Here is a 22,097-nt window from a genome sequence, read left to right as displayed (position 1 = left end):
AAGGGTGGGGGCGGCTACCTGGTCCCAGCAAGATGGAAAATAATATCCATAGAGCACCTTGATAAGCATGCTAATTTTTTTTTCTTTTTTCTTTTCTTTTCTTTCTTTTTTTTCGAGACAAAGTCTCTGTCTGTTGCCCAGGCTGGAGTGCAGTGGCGTGATTTCCACTTACTGCAACCTCTGCCTCCCCAGTTCAAGCGATTCTCATGTCTCAGCCTCCCGAGTAGCTGGGACTACAGGTGCCTGCCACCACACCTGGATCATTTTTTTGTATTTTTTTGTAGAGACAGGTTTCACCATGTTGGCCAGGCTGGTCTCAAACTCCTAGCCTCAAATGATCCACCCGCCTCTAAAGTGCTTGGATTATAGGAGTGAACCACTGCACCTGGCCAAACATGCTATTTTAGGTAGAGTATCTGACAAGTCTGTTGGCTAAATCAGGGGTAGGGTGAGGAGAGAAGAGAAGCTAAGAGGCTAGGGTAGAAGCTTCTGTTGGTGTCAGGGACAGGGAGGAGAGTGTAGCAGGGCCTGGGCTGGCCTAGACATGCACAGAAGCCCGGCTTCCGGAGCCCATCTTGCACCCATCTCCTCAGCCCAGCAGGTGGCACCAGTGCTCTTCAGAAATGGAGGTGGCCAGCCAGCATTGGGATGCTGTCAGAGGGTGCAAGGCTCTCACATTTTTGTGCAGTGTGGTGTACACAAAAGCTCATCCACCCCAGGTTATTGCTGTGTGTGGATCAGCTCTTTGCTTCTGGCTTGTGAACACCAAACATTCCACAAGCTCTGGTTCTGCAACCCCATTCCCTCCTATGGCTGTGCTCTGCCTGGTCTGTGGGTCTACTGTTGGCAGGGAGGCCTCACTGAGATCACACTTTGTACTGCCAGGTTCATCCCTGAGTCCCCCCGATGGCTCATCTCTCAGGGACGATTTGAAGAGGCAGAGGTGATCATCCGCAAGGCTGCCAAAGCCAATGGAATTGTTGTGCCTTCCACCATCTTTGACCCAAGTGAGGTAAGCACCACGTGGGTGCGGGTGAGAGGGACAGACTGACTGTGATTTGAGGGCAGCAGCACCCAGCCCTGAAGTCCTCCCTGCTCACAGCAACCCAGCCCTCTTTCTGCCCAAGCCCCAGCTGCCCGCCCCCCAAACGCCTCCATCCCCCCACCCCCAAGCAGGCCCTGTTAACATTCAGAAGTTGAGGAATAGGTTACAGCTGCCTCACTCTTTTCACCACGGGTTTTAGATTTTCACTCTTTACTTCCTTCCTTTCTAGGCAATCATATATTTTAACCATTACTTCTAATAATAAACACTCTTTTTGAGTAATAGGCCTTTCATAAAGTCAGCATTTGGGGAAATCATTGTTTCTTATACCTAAAGTGGCTTGTCATCTTACAAAGATAACCCCGAATGTAAAATGTAAAGCACAGATAGATTTGGAGTTAGAAGTATTTCATCTCTTGAGTATTAGCAATTATTCATTAAAAATAATTTTTTAAAAAAGTGTTTAGTCTCTTTCTGCCCTCCAATGGTTAATTATTGCATATCATCTTGGAGTCAGGTCCTTTTTGATGTCCACCTCTTCCCCCTACCCCACCCTCCCTGCAACCCTGTTCTCACACACCATGAGTCATTTCTTGGCTCTGCCTGGTTCCTGGTTCTTGCTTTTCCTTCCCGTTCCCTCTACTACCATCTCTGTAGCAGGCAGTTTTCCTCGGTCTCGTGACTATGAGGAGAGGTTAGAAGCTGTAAATGCTGCCTGGTGTGGTTCTGGAATGTGTCTGTGGTCTGACTGGAAGAAGAGGGGTTGGCTGTGGGAACAGCCACAAGCAGCCATGCTGAAGTGTGAGAGGCAGGCATGGTTGGCCTTGGGAAAGAGGGAACAGTTATTGTAGACAGCGGAAGCCAATGGCCACTGCCAGCCCTGCAGACTTCCCAGTGAGTGGTGGCCCAGCAGCCACTGTCAGCATGCACCAGAAAGGGGTCCTGTGCGCAAAGGTCAGGGAGGAGTGTGGCAGAGGGCTTTTAAGTTAGGTGGCTTTGGGGGTTTTTAAGTGAGGGGTCAATCTGGGTGAATGCATAAGCCCCACTGGCATCTTTGAGGAAATGAGGCTATTTCAGGGGATCCTTTCAGTCCAAAGTTGACCTTTGGTTGAACTTCTAACTGGAAAAACAAGCTCCAAACCTGGGTTTGCTTAAGAAAGCAACATCAGTGTGTTTAGACGTGTGGTTTATTAATGGCCTTGGCTGTGCTGAATTTCGTAGGAAGTCACTCTGGGTGAAGCTCAGGTCAATTTTCCTGTTTTTCTATTTGAATTCTTTTTCCCTGGAAGCAGACCAGTAACTACATGGTACAAGGACTCGAAACATTTACTTTTTAAAAATATCAGACCAATAAACCACACAGCCAGGTTCTCTCTCTGACCCAGAGGGCAGGGAGCCAGGCTTGGGGAGGAATACTTAGAGGCCTCCTTGGAATGTGGCCACTGACAGGAAGATGTGGGGGTGCAGTGAGGAAGCAGTCAGCCTGGGCCTCTGTATTCCCGTACCCTTGAGGGACTGGTCACCTACTTTTCCTCATTTTCATTCACTCTGATTTGTTACTGACAAGGCCTAGGGAAGTTTTCATAGCCTTAAACACAGTCAGTATCCTTACTGTTCTTAGAAACATAACACTCCCCGACTCTGAGATGCAGACAGCTAAGACGCCAGGGATTCAAGTATGTTATTGTGTGCTCTGAGTTGCTGACCACCTCATCTTCCCATACCCTTATCATGTTGTTCCTGCAGTTACAAGACCTAAGTTCCAAGAAGCAGCAGTCCCACAACATTCTGGATCTGCTTCGAACCTGGAATATCCGGATGGTCACCATCATGTCCATAATGCTGTGGTATGTAAAAGAGACCTGCCTGAGGCTTCCAAAGCTTCTTGAAGTGGCCATTGGGCCTGTTGTTTACAGAAACGCTTCAGACCAAAATTGAAGGCCTGTGTCATCAGAGAGTTAAAAGGATATGTCTTATGTTAGATTGAAGAAATGGGCATGTCACAATTCTTCATGGGATGGAACCTCAGAGAAGGAGAATGAAAACAATTGTGGAGGCTGTTTTGGGAAATGTGGACTCTTTTGTGGGGAATCTCTCCAGATCTTAAATGAATCCTTGCCCAATTTGGGTCATTTAGTTTCTGTCTCCTACCCAGTCACAGACAGTGGCTGAGGAGGTCAGGTAGGGCTTTTAAGAAGGATCTGAGTGAAGACACCATGTCCTGTAGGCTGCAGAGGCTGCCAGTTACTTTCTGGAAATGTGGAAGTGGGACGTGCTCCTTCTGGGATGTCCGTAAACGGTCCTGGAGTCAGGGCTATAACCTAGATGTCCTCACCAGGTTCCCACTCGAGGCATTTCACAAAGTGTGTCAGAAAGGGATTTGTGAATTACCAGGGAGAGGAAACATGTCCAAGTGCACCTGGCTAGCTTTTGCTCAGCGGCTGAACCCTGGGATTCTAGGCGACTTCTGGAGCCTGGTGGGTGAGCGTTGAGAAGATGGGCGAGGAGGGCGGACTTCATCTCAGAGTCCTTATTACTAGTCCCATCCAGCTTTGAGGCAGTCAGCCCCTGTGCCTACTGAGGGGGTGCTATGAGTCATCCGCTTCCAAGGAATGGCCCAGGATCCCTCCAGGCATTTCACCATTCCCTGAGTTGGCCTCAAGACAGGAGCAGCATGTAGCCTGCACCACAGACATGCCAACCTGTGATGAGTCACCTACTTTTGTGTTCACCCAGGCTGTCCTCCCTGCTCTGGATTTCCTGGGGACTCATGCCCATACTCTTTTTATTGTACCAGCTGTGTGTTCCACCTGCAGATGAGTCAAAGCACTCTAATCCATAAACTGTGGGTCATAAACAGAGAGAATGCCTACTGGGGACGCCCAGGTCAGGGGACTGCGGGGCATACAGATGAGAGGCAGTGTGGCCCCTCCATTGGGAGCCACCTCTCTGCTCCACAAGTACCATGGGGCTGGTGTTAGCTGCCTCTGACCAGCCTCTTCCTGACTGGTCACCACAGGTAGTGTGTGGGGGTCTCTCTCCAAGTGTTTGACCTAATGTTGTTCCTTTTGTTATCTTATCCCCACAATCCTATCACATCTCACTTGATGTCTGCCTCCTGACTCATTCTCTAGCTCCTTCTGCAGTTGCTGGATTTGAGGAGGTTCAGCTTAGGATTTTTAAAGCTGAAAGGCAGGTTGGAATTTTTCTTTTCAATGAAGTAAATCTATCTGAATTATACAAGCTTTTTTGCTGGGACACTGTCTATATGGAAGGCTCTGAGAGTGCACTGGTGCAGGGTTTACTAGTCTCTGCTTAAAGATGGTTTGGAATTTACTGAAATAATTGCATTGTAAAAGTTGTACAGGTTGGGAGAGATGTAGATACTGCTTTTCCAGCTTTCTTCTGCACTCTGTTTCAGGATGACCATATCAGTGGGCTATTTCGGGCTTTCCCTTGATACTCCTAACTTGCATGGGGACATCTATGTGAACTGCTTCCTTTCAGCGGTGGTTGAAGTCCCAGCATACGTGTTGGCCTGGCTGCTGCTGCAATATTTGCCCCGGCGCTATTCCATGGCCACTGCCCTCTTCCTGGGTGGCAGTGTCCTTCTCTTCGTGCAACTGGTACCCCCAGGTAGGGACCATGTGCATCTATGGTTTGGGGTCTTCTCTGAGTGTCTTATTTCTACCAGGCTGTCTCAATTAATAAAGAGAATAAAATCAAGCCCATCACAGCTCCCTTGCATGTGTACATTCTTGGCCTAAAAATCAATAGAAAGTGTCTTCTGAGACTGAAACACTTATGGCCTGGGCTTTGAGGGAGTGGGAAAAAGCAGCCATTGGGGCTGTTGATTAATTTTACTCTTTACCCAAGTTAATGTGCTCATACTGTTTTCCACTCCAGAAGAAGGGGGAAGAAAGAGCTATCCCGTTACTTTTTTTCCTGGCCCCGTCTTCTTTATTTATTCAACAAATAGCTCTGGCATGCCTACCACGGGCTGGGCACTGTGCTGGGTAATAACGATACACAAGAAAGCAAGCCAGGCCGAACCCCAGGCCCTCATGGAACATACATCCTAGTTGAGAAGACAACAAACAATTAAATAAAATGCTTAATACAGTTCAGACTGCGTTACCTTCTAGGAATACAAATGAAGAACAATGCCGAGTCCGTTTACATAGTCACAGATAGTGTCCCTGAACAGGGGGCAGTTCATCTGAAATGTATATAAAGTGACAGAAAGCCCTGAAAAAGTCTAGCAGAACATTTTAGGAAGAAGAAATGGCAAAGACAGTGACCCTGAGCAGGGGATGAGCCTGGCATGTTTGAGGAAGAGGGAGAAGGGGAGGGGCTAGACCACTGAGAGGGCCTCACAGGCCCTTAGCAGGAGTTTATTTCTGAAACTATCTTGGTATCCCATAGATGGGTGGGATGTAGCCATTTACAATAATTTATAGAGTCTTCAGTGTACCTGTAGATTTGGGAGCCTCTGATGGTCACTTTTGGGCCCATCAGGCTGGGAACACTGCACAGGAACAGCTCCCCATGGGATGTGGCAGGAGGAGCCCAGAACCAACATAGAGGCTCACAGCTGAGCTCAGAGTGACCTTTAGGTCACATATAGCTCTCCCATCAGCACAGCACAGAGAGATTAGAAGATCAACTTGAGATTCTGATGGCCTATGGGTTTTTTGAGGTCTGAATGGGAGGAAAGCATGAAATGAGTTAGAACTGAATTCTCCATTCATCTAAACATCATGAGTTAATTCCATAGTGCCTGCAGTGTGAGGTCCTGGGGTAACAGCTAATCCCTGACAGACAGGTCTTTAATGACTTTTGGACTGGGAAGCAGGTCGATTGGACTATTGAGGAGCTTACTCTGGTGGTCTCCAGGCTGAGGAAAGCGCATGTCCTTATAGCTGCAGTCCCCAGCCTCCTTTCAGCAATCAACTTGGAGGGAAGTCTTGGCTATAGCCCCTTCCCCCACAATAGAAAGTGACAGAAACTGACTCCCCAAAAAATTCAGGGAGAAAATATGTTTGTTTTGCTCTCAATAGCTGTGTGCCATGGGTTGGTATCTACTCGTACCCTCTATCCTTTGCTCCTCCAGACTTGTATTATTTGGCTACAGTCCTGGTGATGGTGGGCAAGTTTGGAGTCACGGCTGCCTTTTCCATGGTCTACGTGTACACAGCTGAGCTGTATCCCACGGTGGTGAGAAACATGGGTGTGGGAGTCAGCTCCACAGCATCCCGCCTGGGCAGCATCCTGTCTCCCTACTTCGTTTACCTTGGTAAGTCCCATGGGCCGAGGGCACACTAGAGCAGCGGGATGGAAGTACTAACCGGCTTGAATGTGAGCTGGAGGTCACAGATTAACAGAAAAACAAGCTCATACAGCACATGGACTCCATCCAGTACTGGATCTTTGGCCGGGGAGGGTTCTTGTCCCAGTGCACTGGCCCTCACTTTCAAATGAATAACAACCTATAGACTACCTAGAAATTGATGAGAAAATTAGAGGGTTTGTTTCTGTTTTAGCCATTCCAGGCCTTCCATCAGAGACTACAATTCCTTTATCCTAAGAACCTACAGAGTGGTTTAGGGAGCCAGTGTACTTAGCTGGAGAAATTTCTTGGAATCAGAGTTTAAAAGGAACATGAGGGAAAAGATATCCATACAAGAGGTCTGATGAACTGAAAATTATAACCTGGAGCACTATAGAGTGATTTTATCTTGTGTGAAGATCCAGCCCATGCCATTTTATGTAGCAGGTCTCCAGTTTTCTCTTCTCAGAATTATGTCTTTATAGCACCTGTAGTTTCCCTGCACATCCCTAGCCAGTACCTCTTTAGGGAGGGTGACACCCACCTGAGAGCACCCAGAGTGCTTTGTGAACATGGTATGTAGATCTCAAAGCAAGCAAAGCAGCCTGCCTAACCTGAAAGCAGATCACATGGGCTGGGATACATCTGCAGAGATGGAAGAGTTATTTCCGTCCCTGGACAAGTATCTCGGGTTCCTTGGAAACCCAACCTTGGGAAATAAGAATAATTAGCATGGCCCAGAAATAGAAATAATCAGCATGGCCCAGTCTTCTCCTGCAACCATCCATTTTTACTCCTCCCCTGCATGGTGGAACACTGCTGGGCTCTGGGCATGCCTGTGCCAGCTCTGGGTTCTGAAACCTGTCTAGGTGCCAGATTCTAATGTGACTGCTCAGACTGTGGGAGATGTGAGACCAAGAAGGAAGGTGATCCCCTTCCAGAGTCCTGGGAGCATAAAGGGGTAGAGAGAGACCAAGTCTAACTGCAGCCCTGGACCTGAGGCTCTGTCTGCTTTACCATAGGTGCCTACGACCGCTTCCTGCCCTACATTCTCATGGGAAGTCTGACCATCCTGACAGCCATCCTCACCTTGTTTCTCCCAGAGAGCTTCGGTACCCCACTCCCGGACACCATTGACCAGATGCTGAGAGTCAAAGGGTAAGAAGACCTCCTCCCTCAGTGTTGATGCACTGGGTCTGGGTCTGGCCAGGTCTCAGGCGCCCCTCACAATAGAGCCACTCGCAAACTCCCTCTCACAGACACCATGGACTAGTTTAGCCATTAAAGGGTTGTAAATGGCAAGGTGCTTACTTATAGCCCATCCTGTCTGGTCTCTTCCTGTGTAGACATGTCACTATGTATATCTCTATGGCAGTAGCCGTGCTGGATAGTGCAGAGGCTAGAAGAAACCTTTCAGAATCTGCTGCAGGATTCTCTTCCCAGGGAAGATATCCTCAGTTCTTGTTTGTTTGGAGACTAGGAGGCATCTTTTTAAAATGTGTTACTGACATATTTTTGCTTGTTTTTATAGAATGAAACACAGAAAAACTCCAAGTCACACAAGGATGTTAAAAGATGGTCAAGAAAGGCCCACAATCCTTAAAAGCACAGCCTTCTAACACAGCTTCCAGTAAGGGAGAAACTGAAAAGGAAAGACTGTCTTGCCAGAAATGGCCAGCTTATGCAGACTCCGAGTCGTTCAGTGACAAAGGCCTTTGCTGTTTATCCTCTTGATCTGTGTCTGACTTGCTCATGGATGGGCGCCCACACTCAGAGGCTACATATGGTCCTAGAGCACCACCTTCCTCTAGGGACACTGTGGCTACCTATAGACAACTTCATCTAAGTCCTATTACAATGATGGACTCAGCATCTCCGAAGAAGTTAATTTTTCACTAGAACCAGTGAGATCTGGAGGAATGTGAGAAGCATACGCTTTAATTTTAGACTACTTGAAAAGGCCCCTAATAAGGCTAGAGGTCTAAGTCCCCTGCCCCTTTTCCCACTCCCCTCTAATGGTGAACTTTAGAGGAAAAGGAAGTAATTGCACAAGGAGTTTGATTCTTACCTTTACTCAGTTACAGAGGACATTAACTGGATCATTGCTTCCCCAGGGCAAGAGAGCACAGGGCTAGGGAAAGCGAAAGGTAATGAAGATGGAGCAGAATGAGCAGATGCAGATCACCGGCAAGTGCATTGATGTGTGAGCGCTTAGACCACTCAGCATGATGACTGAGTAGCGTTGTTTACATCTGATCAAAGCACTGGGCTTGTGCAGGCTCATAATAAATGCACCATTGAATCTACTATTCTTGTTTTCCACTGCTGTGGAAACCTCCTTGCTACTATAGCGTCTTATGTATGGTTTAAAGGAAGTTTATCAGGTGAGAGAGATGAGCAACCTTGTCTTTTCTCTCAAAGCTGTAACGTGGGTTTTATTGTTTATTTGTTTGTTGTTGTATCCTTTTCTCCTTAAGTTATTTGCCCTTCAGAATACACTTGGGAAAGGCTGGTTCCTTAGCCTGCTGGTTTGTGTCTTTTTTTTAAAAAAACACAGAATCACTCTGGCAATTGTCTGCAGCTGCCACTGGTGCACGGCCTTACCAGCCCTAGCCTCTAGCACTTCTCTAAGTGCCAAAAACAGTGTCATTGTGTGTGTTCCTTTTTTGATACTTAATCATGGGAGGATATTACAAAAAAGAAATTTAAATTGTGTTCACGGTCTTTCAGAGTAGCTCACTTTAGTCCTGTAACTTTATTGGGAGATATTTTGTGTTCAGTGTAATTGTCTTCTCTTTGCTGATTATGTTACCATGGTACTCCTAAAGCATATGCTTCACCTGGTTAAAAAAGAACAAACATGTTTTTGTGAAAGCTACTGAAGTGCCTTAGGAAATGAGAAAGTTTTAATAAGTAAAATGATTTTTTAAATAACAGCAACTGCCTAGAATCTTTATTTCTAGAATTTAGTGAGCCTGTGCCACACTGTCACCTGCCTTTTCTCTGTATCAGCTTGGGTTAATTCTAGCAATGGTTGGGATTAAGATTAAGATTTGATTCTTGTGAACTAGAATTCTTCATTTTATTAATTGACTATGGGCTGAGCCAGCCTTCTTGCACAAATGTTGTAGTTTGGGTTCCGTTGAAAGTAGAGCCTGAGACAAGTGCTTCTGTGCAGTTAAGCAGTTTATGCTTTGGGGACAGGATTCCAGGGAGCAGGAATAAAGGACAAAAGGAGGAGAACAGAGAAGGAGGGAGGCTGAATAGGATGCATTTTCAGGTTGACTAGCACCAAGGGCAGGGATGTTCCATCCAGTAAGGACTGTAGAAGAAGCTTATGAAATGCATCTCAATACCATCTGTACCATGAGTAAAAGGGGGAAGCATTTCTTTGTTGGCACCCATTTGTCAAAGGCAGCCCACACGTGTCAGCTCCCCACATTTCCAGGCTGCACATGCACGAGTCCCAGATAAGTTCTGTCCTGTGGGTAGAAAGCAAGAGAGAATACATTGCAGGGCCGAAGCAGGGGTTGCCAGAGCCCATGAGAACTGGTCACTGCAACAGTGACTGGAGTAAGTGGTGGGCTGAGAGGATTGGGGGTTGAGTGTGGTGCAAGAGAGGTGTCTAAATCTATATACAATTTGCACAGGGCACTTCGGGCTAGAAGGTGTGGACGGACCTGGGTAAAAAGCTCCAGTGTTGGATAGAAACTCAAGGGCATGTTGCATAACAAAACAAGGAGCATCAAACTTGGCGGGGGAAGGCAGGCAGCACGTCTTCTGGAACACTGTTGGCTTCTCCACTCTCCTCAAACATGGTTCTGTGCTGGGTTACTGATTAACTGTCTTCCCAGGGGCTCTAGAATCTGAATTGCAGTTCTGTCTACCCATTATCGTGTAGCACGAGTGAATAGTTTCTGCATTTTCTCTCTTATTCTCAATGCCACTGATTCCAGTCATTTGTGGCCTTCTGAGGGCAAAAACCATAATTACCTGAATGCTTAGAGGTCTTCATGTGGTGGGGCAATAGCCCAAGTCGCTTCCAGGGTTGAGCCAAGCATGTAGAAATCCAAGTGCTCTGTCTAAGCCTGTTGGATTCATGTGTGGTTTGTTTCCTTTAGAGCCATGACTTTGGGAAGACTGACTGTGTTATCAGACCAAGGATCTCCTCCCCTCCAGGAGAGAGGTATACACAAACTGTAGCCACAGGGGCAGAGTTGGTGAGTGATGAGGTGTTCAGTTAATGTGTATAACAACTAGAAACCAGCATACTCACAGAAATATGAAGGACAAAGAAAAGGAGGTGGAGGAACAAACCAGATTCTCTTAAAAACCAGTTTCCTGCCACAGATCAAAGTAAAGGCGAAGATTTGCCGTATCATCTTTTCCTATTCTTGGAAACTAGTTCTTATCTCTGTCAGGGTTCCCTGAACATTCTCATGGATTCCAGAAGGCTGTTGTTTGTCAAAGACAATTATTCTGCTTAATACCTGGTCTAAGTGATGGGTGCTTGGAACTCAGCTCTGCACCAAGCGGACCTAATAGACATCTACAGAACTCTCCACCCCAAATCAACAGAATATACATTCTGCTCAGCACCACATCACACTTATTCTAAAATTGAACACATAACTGGAAGTAAAGCACTCCTCAGCAAACGCAAAAGAACAGAAATTATAACAAACTGTCTCTCAGATCACAGTGCAATCAAACTAGAACTCAGGATTAAGAAACTCACTCAAAACTGCACAACTACATGGAAACTGAACAACCTGCTCCTGAATGCCTACTGGGTACATAAAGAAATGAAGGCAGAAATAAAAATGTTCTTTGAAACCAATGAGAACAAAGACACAATGTACCAGAATCTCTGGAACACATTTAAAGCAGTGTATAGAAGGAAATTTATAGCACTAAATGCCCACAAGAGAAAGCAGGAAAGATCTAAAATCGACACCCTAACATCACAATTAAAAGAACTACAGAAGCAAGAACAAACACATTCAAAAGCTAGCAGAAAGCAAGAAATAACTAAGATCATAGCAAAACTGAAGGAGATAGAGACAGAAAAACCCTTCAAAAAAATCAGTGAATCCAGGAGCTTGTTTTTTGAAAAGATCAACAAAATTGATAGACCGCCAGCAAGACTAGTAAATAATAGAAGAGGGAAGAATCAAATAGACACAATAAAAAATGATAAAGGGGATATCACCACCAATCCCACAGAAATACAAACTACCATCAGAGAATACTTTAAACACCTCTATGCAAATAAACTAGAAAATTTAGAAGAAATGGATAAATTCCTGGATACATACACCTTCCCTAGACTAAACCAGGAAGAAGTTGAATCTCTGAATACACCAATAACCGGCTCTGAAATTGAGGCAATAATTAATAGCCTACCAACCAAAAAAAGGCCAGGACCAGACAGATTCACAGCCAAATTCTACCAGAGGTACAAAGAGGAGCTGGTACCATTTGTTCTGAAACTATTCCAATCAATAGAAAAAGAGGGAATCCTCCCTAACTCATTTTATGAGGCCAGCATCATCCTGATACCAAAGCCTGGTAGAGACACAACAAAAAAGGAGAATTTTACACCGGTATTCCTGATGAAAGGCGGTGCGAAAATCTTCAGTAAAATACTGGGAAACCAAATCCAGTAGCACATCAAAAGGCTCATCCACCACGATCAAGTCGGCTTCATCCCTAGGATGCAAGGCTGGTTCAACATACACAAATCGATAAACGTAATCCATCACATAAACAGAACCAATGACATAAAACACATGATTATCTCAATAGATGCAGAAAAGGCCTTTGACAAAATTCAAAAGCCCTTCATGCTAAAAACTGTCAATAAACTAGGTATTGATGGAATGTATCTCAAAATAGTAAGAGCTATTTATGACAGACCCACAGCCAATATCATACTGAATGGGCAAAAACTGGAAACACTCCCTTTGAAAACCGGCACAAGACAAGGATGCCCTCTCTCACCACTCCTATTCAACATAGTGTTGGAAGTTCTGGCCAGGGCAATCAGGCAAGGGAAAGAAATAAAGGGTATTCAATTAGGAAAAGAGGAAGTCAAGTTGTCCCTGTCTGCAGATGACATGATTGTATATTTAGAAAACCCTATCATCTCAGCCTAAAATCTCCTTAAGTTGATAAACAACTTCAGCAAAGTCTCAGGATAGAAAATCAATGCGGAAAAATCACAAGCATTCCTATACACCAATAACAGACAAACAGCCAAATCATGATTGAACTCCCATTCACAATTGGTACAAAGAGAATAAAATACTAGGAATCCAACTTACAAGGGATGTGAAGGACCTCTTCAAGGAGAACTACAAACCACTGCTCAATGAAATAAAAGAGGACACAAACAAATGGAAGAACATTCCATGCTCATGGATAGGAAGACTCAATAACGTGAAAATGACCATACTGCCCAAGGTAATGTGTAGATTCAATGCCATCCCCATCACGCTACCAATGACTTTCTTCACAGAATTGGGAAAAAAACTACTTTAAAGTTCATATGGAACCAAAAAAGAGCCCGCATAGCCAAGACAATCCTAAGCAAAAAGAACAAAACTGGAGGCATCACGCTGCCTGACTTCAAGCTATACCACAAGACTACAGTAACCAAAACAGCATAATACGGGTACCAAAACAGATATATAGATCAATGGAACAGAACAGAGGCCTCAGAAATAACACCACACATCTATAACCATTTGATCTTTGCCAAACCTGACAAAAACAAGAAATGGGGAAAGGAATCCCTATTTAATAAACGGTGCTGGGAAAACTGGCTAGCCATATGTAGAAATCTGAAACTGGATCCCTTTCTTATGCCTTATACAAAAATTAATTCAAGATGAATTGAAGACTTAAATGTTAGACCTAAAACCATAAAAACCCTAGAAGAAAACCTAGGCATTCAGGACATAGGCATGGGCAAGGACTTCATGAATAAAACACCAAAAGCAATGGCAACAAAAGCCAAAATTGACAAATGGGATTTAATTAAACTACAGAGCTTCCACACGGCAAAAGAAACTACCATCAGAGTGAACAGGCAATCTACAGAACGGGAGAACATTTTTGCAATCTACCCATCTGAAAAAGGGCTAATATTCAGAATCTACAAAGAACTTAAACAAATTTCCAAGAAAAAAACAAACAGGGGCAAAGTACATGAACAGACATTTCTCAAAAGAAGACATTTATGCAGCCAATAGACACATGAAAAAATGCTCATCATCACTGGTCATCAGAAAAATGCAAATCAAAACCACAATGAGATACCATCTAATGCCAGTTAGAAGGGCGATTATTAAAAAGTCAGGAAACAACAGATGCTGCAGAGGATGTGGAGAAATAGGAACGCTTTTACACTGTTGATGGGACTGCAAATTAGTCCAACCATTGTAGAAGACAGTGTGGCGATTCCTCAAGGATCTAGAACCAGAAATACCATTTGACCCAGCGATCCTATTACTGGGTATATACCCAAATGATTATAAATCATGCTACTATAAAGACACATGCACACGTATGTTTATTGTGGCACTATTCACAATAGCAAAGACTTGGAACCAACCCAGTTGCTCATCAATGATAGACTGGATTAAGAAAATGTGGCACATATATACCATGGAATACGATGCAGCCATAAAAAAGGATGAGTTCATGTCCTTTGCAGGAACATGGATGAAGCTGGAAACCATCATTCTCAGCAAACTATCACAAGGACAGAAAACCAAACACCACATGGTCTCACTCATAGGTGGAAATTGAACAATGAGAACACATGGACACAGGGTGGGGAACATTACACACCAGGGCCTGTCGGTGGGTGGCGGCTGAGGGAAGGATAGCATTAGGAGAAATACCTAATGTAAATGACGAGTTGATGGGTGCAGCAAACCAACATGGCACATGTATACCTAATGTAACAAACCTGCACATTGTACACATGTACCCTAGAACTTAAAGTATTTTTTTTAAAAAATGCTAAAGGGCCAGGCGCAGTGGCTCATGCCTATAATCCCAGCACTTTGGGAGGCCAAGGCAAGTAGATCACCTGAGGTTAGGAGTTCGAGACCAGGTTGGTCAACATGGTGAAACTCTGCCTCTACTAAAAATACAAAAATTAGCCAGGCTGGTGGCACATGTCTGTAATCCCAGCTACTTGGGAGTCTGAGGCACGAGAATTGCTTGAACTAGGGAGGCAGAGGTTGCAGTAAGCTGAGATTGAGCCACTGCACTCCAGTCTGGACAACAGAGCAAAGAGACTCCATCTCAAAAAAAAAAAAAAAAAAAAAAAAAAGCTAAAGGGAATCTTTCAGGCTAAAATGAAAGGACACTAGCCAGTAACTTGAATACTTGAATCTGCATGAAGGAATAATGAACATGGGGAGAGGTAGCTACCTAAGTAAATATAAAGGGCAGTATTAATTTTTTTCCTAACCTTTCTTTTTTTAAAAGACAACTGCATAAAGCAATAATTAAAATTTAGGTTGATGAGCATACAATATATAAAGATGTAATTTGTGGAAATATAATATAAAGGGGATAGAGCTGAATAAGAACAAAGTGTATAATATGGAATTAATCTAAACTAGGTTGTTACAAATCAATATATGAATTGTAATCTCCAGGGCAATTATTAAGAAAACAAATAAATAATATATACTTTAAAAGATACAGATTTAGAATTATCCTAGAAAATACGGATTTAACACAAAAGAAAGCAGTAATGAAGGAATTGAGGAGGAAAAAAGATAAAAAGCATAGAAAACAAATAGCAAAATGGCAGGAGTAAGTCCTTTTCAGTAATTATATTAAATGTAACTCTTCAATTAAAAGGCAGAGATTTGCCAAATAGATTTTAAAATCATGATACAACTATTATGATGTCTACAAGAGTTTCAATTTAGATTCAAAGACACAAATAGGTTGAAAATTAAAAGATGTGAAAGATCTTCCATACAAATAACCAAAAGAGAGTTTGAATGGCTATATTAATATCAGACAAATAGACTTTAACACGAAACTTAGACAAAGAAGGTCATTAGATTACGATAAAAGGATCTAACCTTCACATATTTTTAATGCATTTCAACTCCTGATATGACACACTTTTAGCTTTCTATTTCTCCTTGACAATCCTGCCTCCATCCATACGTTGTCCTCCTTCATCTCTGACTATCCTAATTCTATTCATGTTCAAGGTTTACCCCATGACATCCTCTTTCTTGGAGGCACTATGTCTTTGCCTAAGTGCGCAGACCCAGAGCAGATAAGCATGTGATCCAAAAGTAGATGTCTTCACTTACTAGCTCTATAACTTTGGGGAAGTCACTTAACTTTTTTGAGACTGTTTCCTTAACTGTAAAATTCCTTACCTATATCAGGTTTCTATAAAGATTAAATTAGATCTTGCATGTAAATTATAATGTAATTATTGACCTACAAATAATTAGTCCTTATCATATTATGCTTGGTTCCATGAGGGAAATTGTAACTACCTTTGGGGGAAAAGACAGGCTTATCCCTAAGGTGCTTAAGTAGTATACTCACTGTACATTTGGTAGTTTAAAAAAAAAAAAAAATTTAACAAATACTTTCACTCATTCATCCTTGAATGAGAGAGAGAGCCCTCAGGAAAACATCATTCATGAAGCCCACACCTACTTCTTTCTCTTTTTAGACCAAGCAGACTAATAGTATCTGGGCTTCCTGACAGCTTGGGAACAAAGCATGTAAACTCGCCTACTGTCAGCCTCCACACCAACATGAGATGGATATGGGCTGCCTGGGGTGTGCAGTTGGTGAAGGAAATGCTATACTTGACTATGAGAGAGCGCCATGTTCAAATATTCATGTAGTACTCATGATTTGTGTTCAAGCCTCCTTCCATGGGAAGAACCAGCGGTAGACCTGAAGAGCTCTGCCTTCAGACAGATGATTCACTCAGAACAGGTTGCTGGTGACTGAACCTCAGTGACAGGGTCATCCTTTGTCACCCAGCTCTCCAAGGGCACCTTGCTCACGAAGGCTAAGCTCAGAGTGAAAGTGCCTTTTGGAGTGCTAGCTTCTTTCTACCAACAATGATAGATTTCCATCTGTGCTGCCAAACGGGTAGGTTCTTTCCTCAAGGAGCACTTATAAAAGACGACTTCCAGGCTGGGTGCAGTGACTCACGCCCATAATCCCAGCACTTTGGGAGGCCAAGGTGGGTGGATCACCTGAGGTCTAGAGTTCGCAACCAGCCTGGCCAACATGATGAAACCCCGTCTCTACTAAAAAAAATACAAAAATTAGCTGGGTGTGGTGGTGCACACCTGTAATCCCAGCTACTTGGGAGGCTGAGGCAGGAGAATCACTTGAACCTGGGAGGCAGAGATTGCAGTGACCTGAGACCGCACCATCACACTCCAGCCTGGGGAAGAAGAGCGAAACTCCATCTCAAACAAACAAACAAAAAGACTTCCTTTTGCCAGAAAACTAAGGCCCCCCGCAAAGCAAAATTATTTCCCTTTGGCTGTTCAGGAACAATTGCTCATCCCCTTTTGATTTTTTGACTTTTAACTCCTCCTCAAGGAAGTTAAAGGATGTTTTTTGCTGTTGGTAGGTTGCGCTTTTCTAGAGGGAAATAGTTCTAATATTGAGATCTAAACTGAGAATTGCTGATTATCCATGGAACAAGCATTTTATAAACAAGACTAGACCCTAGCTCCCACAGAGGACATGGTTGATAGCTTAGTACCAAAGCACAAGCATTATCTTCTGAGTGGGAAAGCAGATATGGAGCTTCCTTGCCCACCTGACACCTGAGCCAACATGTGCAGAATTGGAGCCTTCCAAAACTTGGGCCTTTTCCAAGGTTCTCCAAGTCAAGGAAGGGCATCATTGTGTCAGCTTGGGTCCTCCTAGAGCAGACACCAACGTGGAATTAAACCTGGAAGAGTTTATTGGGGAAAATGCGTATGAAGAATAAAGAGGAGCAGAAGCAAGAGTAAACATTACACCATAATGCAGGTCTGACCCCTGTGAAAGAGGAGAGGGCAGGTGGGAGGAGTAGATAGGAAGAGCCTCAGACTGCAGAACCACTCTGAGAAAGTGCTGGCCAGGCTGACAGGAAGCCCCAGAGTACAGGTGGCCTATTAGAGGAGTTTCGCCTCTGGCATTCTCTCTTACAGCGTCAAATGCATCCTGTAGCATTTAGGATGGCATTCTATATTTGACCAATTATTTGATTGTTTTATTACCTCACTCAAGAGTGTTTCCCGAGGGCAGAGACCACATTTATTTTTGCTCGTCACTGAATCCCCAGCATTAGCAGGGTGGCTGCATTTTGAGGCTGCCACAGAATATTTGTTGAATGAAGTATCTAAAAGGGTTATTTTTTTCATTTTTATCTGAATCACACATCAGGTATTTTTTTTCCTAACCAGTGACTCCTAAGTTATATGCTGCTTGCACCATGCTTTCATTCCATTTATATCATTCTTCAGCTGTGTTGTGTGATCGTCAGCTGTGCCCCGCCCCCCAACCCTCCATTGCCCGCTTCTCTAGTAAAGTCTTTTGGGACTGGCCTTGGACTTGGACTTTTGCTTCTTTTGTGTCTTCATTGACTATCAGTGCAGGCCTGGATAAAGTGCTTGTTGCAGAACTTGCTACTGCACAAACTTTTGTTCCAGGGTTAGATCAGGAAGGGTAGTAAGGAAAACAGAGCTGTCTCCAAAAGGTGGGATAGAACGCTGTCCTTTAGAAGTTAAATTATAAATCAAGCCAATCAGAGCAAAGACACAAAATGTCCCCATAAAGAAAAATAAGGGCTGCAAGACCTTACTGGGTAACATTACTCAGTAATGCCTTGCTCTATCTAAAAATGTATCCATCTGAGGAGGGGTGGCCTGGGTACCCTGATAAAGAGAGCCTCATCGAAACAAACAGATGGTGTCCACCAGGCCCCATCTAGGGAAAACAGCAGGCCAGGCCAGCAGGGATGAGTGAACAGTCCTCCCTACAGGTTTTGACCTGTGTTGTGGAAAACGACATCCCACATTGCCCAAGCCTGATATCGTTAACCATTTAAGTCAGACAATTCACTCTTCTGATTCTGATTTTAGGCTCACTAAGCCACCTACTGACTACTGGGCTCCAAACTGCATGGCTACAAGAAGAGAATATACTCTTCAGGCGGCCTCAAGTTCTGTGTTCCTGACAGTCTTGCTTCTAACAGGAATGGCTAAGCTGCAGATTTTGGGGTCAGATGGCCTTGATTCAAACCCTGCCACTAACATACATAGTAACTATGTGACCTTGGGATTTCCTTCATCTTTTGTTCTCCCAAGTGAAAAATAAATAGGTTATAATATACCACATGATAGTAGGGAGAATTGAATGAGGTAATGCATGTAATGCATTTAGCATAGCACTTCTCTAGCAAATAGTGAATGAAGTCAATAAATTGGTAATCTGACTTCATGCAACAGTGCTAATCAACTATGGAACACTGGAAGTCAGATGAGATTTTTGGTCCCACAAAGTCAAGGACAAAACCTTGGGAAGTCGCCAAGATGAAAGACTTCAGGCCAGCCTTCACCTCCTGATGCTCTCTGTTCACATGTGTGATGTCTATAAAATGTAACCAGGATTTGGCTTATCTTCTTATATCTCTTCCATCTTTTCCTGATCTTCATCTTCCCAAACATAGTTTTTATGCAGAAGCAGATTTAACTCTACTTTGCTATCTTGGAGTCAAGAATTGTCCTATAAGAGGAAGAGTCTCCAAGATTTGCCTTTTTTGTTTCGTTTTTCTTTTTTCCTTCATACTACAGACTAAAAGTATCATCTTCTGGACAGAGAAACAGGCTGTTGTTTTTCTAAGGTCATCATTTGGCCTGCCCCACTTTCCCACCTGCTCTTGAGGGAACTATTGCAAGGACACATACAAGCCCCTACATCAGTCACAGACCAGGGCCTCCATCTTGCAGGGAATGTGCCCAAATTACAAACAGGTAAACCAAAGTGACTCTAGGCAGATTTAATAGTTTATTTTGGTTTCTTGTTCCAGTTATAACAGACTGCTCTATGTTTGCTCTATGGCAAAAACTTTTATGTTTGCTCTGCAACAAACGTACACACAGGGCAAATTGTGTTTGGAGTATGGTGTCTTGCCAATGTTTTCTAAAAGCAAGTGAATAGAAATGCTTGCAAAAGTATTTTCAGACCTCAGTGGCCAGCGCTGAACACTGCTGTAGGAATGTCCATCAAGTGTTGTGGCCGTGCTCTGCTCTAACAAAAACCTGGTTCCGTGGCATAATTGTAGGGGCTGTCAGGCTAAGTTTGAGACACCTTCCAAAAAAAATTCAGGGCTTCCTCAGTCTTTAAACTCCAGAAAATATTGTCCAAACTTTGACAACTAACCTGTTATCATGGAGATAGCTCCAAGTTGACGCACTGGCCACTGGAGAATGTCTATCAAGCATCCAGGTAAATAATGACTTGGTTGCTGCCCTCAAGGAACCTACCTAGAGGCTGACAGAAAATTTTAAGTATTTTTTCCTTCTATTGTTCATTCCTAAAATTCTGGCGGTAGGTATGATTATTATTCCCATCCCACAGGGGAAGTAACTAAGTCTAACTACTTGAATGTTTTGTCCCAAATCACTAACAATAAGAGATGGCCAGACACTGAACCCTGGAATCTCTAAATGTTTAGATATTGATGGGCACTGCTTAGACAAACCATAGGCTTGCTGTTCCAGTTTCTCTTATCGGATGGAGGGACCCCCATTTCACCGAGATCATTGACTTTTGGGTTCTCCGCTGACCCCAGATAAGATGCCTGGTACCTCGTGGTCAAGTCCCCTCCAACGGGGACTCCTCTGAGGCTTGGTCCCAGCTGCTCAGGCTGGCACCCGCCTCCTCAGGCCAGAGCCCAAAGCGCCGCCAGCGGTCAGTTCCCGGGCCGGCTGCCAGCCACAGGCCCAAGTAAACGCTGAATGAAGGGCAGATGGAGGAACCTGTCCCGGTCCGGCGAGAGCGCCGCGGGCGCCTTTCCGCTTACCGCGGGCCTGCCCAGCCTCCCGTCCAGCCCGGGCCCGGGTCCCGCCGAGGCAGGTGTGCGCGGCGGACTCGCTCTTGGGCACTCGGCGGGACCGAGCTCCACCCCGAACGCCACCGGGCAGGCCACGCGCAGACCCGAGCCCGGGACCCCCGCCTCTGGCTGCCGGCCCGCGCTCGGCCCCGGTCCCGCCTCCCGGAGGTTTTCGCTTTCGCTTTCCTGCCGATGTCGTTGAGGAAAATGAAAGTGGTTGTGTCCAGGACTGGCGCAGCTGCCGTTCCGGGCGAGGGGCGCAGAATGCGGCGGCGGCCAGCCTGGAGCGCGGGCCCTGGGGCGCCCGCGCAGGGCGAGGTAAGCGCAGCCCCTTCGCCTCCGCCTCGCGGGCTCCTCCTTGCGGAGCCGGCGGGCCCGACGCCAGGCGGTTGACCAGGGCAGGGTCTGGGGTTCTGCCGTGGGGGCGGGGAGGGCCTGAGACGCGGCACCCCTGGGTTTCGTGGCTTTGAGCCTCCAGGGCGGGCTGGAAGACCTGGGAGGCCTCAGACAAGCGTGCCAAGGGGCTAGCAGCCCGGGGTCGAGCTGGGACCGTGGCAAGTCGGGCCACCTGAGCACACCTTTCCTTTTTGTAGAGCACCGACCTCCCTGGGTGTTGGTAAAAATCAAAAGTGGGAGGGTGTACGTAAAATACCGAGCAGAATGCCTAACCTGAGCTCATAATCTACTCCCTCTGACCTGTCAGACTCATTTTTCCCACTGGGCCCTACCCCATCCCTCGTGTAGTTTGCGTAAGTTTCCTAGATCTGGTGCACCTGGGGGCGCTTGGGGTGCCTTCCAAGTGTTCCCTGACCGAGCAAGCTGGCAGCTCATCTCCCTTGATCACAGGCATGGAGAGCAACTAGGCCACGATGGGGCCCCATTGCCCCAGCCCTGTCCATGTGAAGTCAGGGCCTCACTCTGCTGGGGCCCCCATCCCAGGGCTAACATAGATGGTCAGGGATAGGTGCACTCACAGAAGGAGTCCTTCCCAGACCGGGAAATTTCCAGTCCACTGCATCTGCCAGCAGAAACATGAAAGATGCGTGCCACCTTGTCTTTGTCCTTCGTCAAGTATAGACAACTCATTCTTGGTATGCAGGAAGGGGTTCCCCCCGCCAGCGCTGTGGAAACAGCCCCTGCCCTTAAGGCGTTCCCCATCCCCTGACGAGAGAAAATATGTATTCAAGTTACCCATAAGGCAGGTTGTGCAGAACAAGGACAGACGAGTGAAAGAGCTAAGAGCTGAGAGTAAAGTGACTAAATCATCAGGCACTTAACTTACATTTAAGTAACGTCAGCTTTTGCAGGCCAATACCAAGAATCCCCTTTAAGTCAATTTTTGTTTCAATAATAATGAATTCAACCTAATCACACAGATCTGATCATAAGATCCATTACTGAAACAAAACTTGAATGATCTTAACTTTGATAAAACCATCTGAATTTGACAAAGATGGTCTAAGGTCCTAAGTTTTAAAACATGGAGTCCCCCGCTGCTCTACCCCAGGACAGTGTTGAGTACTGATTGCTTTTAGAAAATGTTGCTGTTGCTGGGCACGGTGGCTCACGCCTGTAATCCTAGCACTTCAGGAGGC

General features: G+C 45.1%; 2 protein-coding genes across 5 annotated transcripts in view; both read left to right on the top strand.

The window, feature by feature from the left end:
* LOC105531355 (solute carrier family 22 member 4) overlaps positions 1-9,310 on the top strand; it is a 133,000-nt gene extending 123,690 nt beyond the window's left edge. Inside the window, exons 5-10 of one of the 2 annotated variants that reach the window (XM_011969281.1) lie at positions 886-1,012; positions 2,792-2,892; positions 4,467-4,681; positions 6,159-6,341; positions 7,397-7,532; positions 7,906-9,310. In XM_011969281.1, the coding sequence (XP_011824671.1) occupies positions 886-1,012; positions 2,792-2,892; positions 4,467-4,681; positions 6,159-6,341; positions 7,397-7,532; positions 7,906-7,993 (850 nt within the window). In that variant the 3' untranslated portion in view covers positions 7,994-9,310. The remainder of the gene's footprint in view (positions 1-885; positions 1,013-2,791; positions 2,893-4,466; positions 4,682-6,158; positions 6,342-7,396; positions 7,533-7,905) is intronic. The other variant, XM_011969280.1, reaches the window with a different exon arrangement.
* An 11,335-nt stretch (positions 9,311-20,645) lies between these two features.
* LOC105531347 (uncharacterized protein C5orf56-like) overlaps positions 20,646-22,097 on the top strand; it is a 73,624-nt gene continuing 72,172 nt past the window's right edge. For all 3 annotated transcript variants that reach the window (XM_011969265.1, XM_011969266.1, XM_011969267.1), the window contains exon 1: positions 20,646-20,820. In XM_011969265.1, the coding sequence (XP_011824655.1) occupies positions 20,695-20,820 (126 nt within the window). In that variant the 5' untranslated portion in view covers positions 20,646-20,694. The remainder of the gene's footprint in view (positions 20,821-22,097) is intronic.

The sequence above is a fragment of the Mandrillus leucophaeus genome, unplaced genomic scaffold, assembly GCF_000951045.1.
Source record: "Mandrillus leucophaeus isolate KB7577 unplaced genomic scaffold, Mleu.le_1.0 Scaffold88, whole genome shotgun sequence".
Taxonomy (NCBI): Eukaryota; Metazoa; Chordata; class Mammalia; order Primates; family Cercopithecidae; genus Mandrillus; species Mandrillus leucophaeus.
This window is presented reverse-complemented; position numbering and strand designations above follow the sequence as displayed.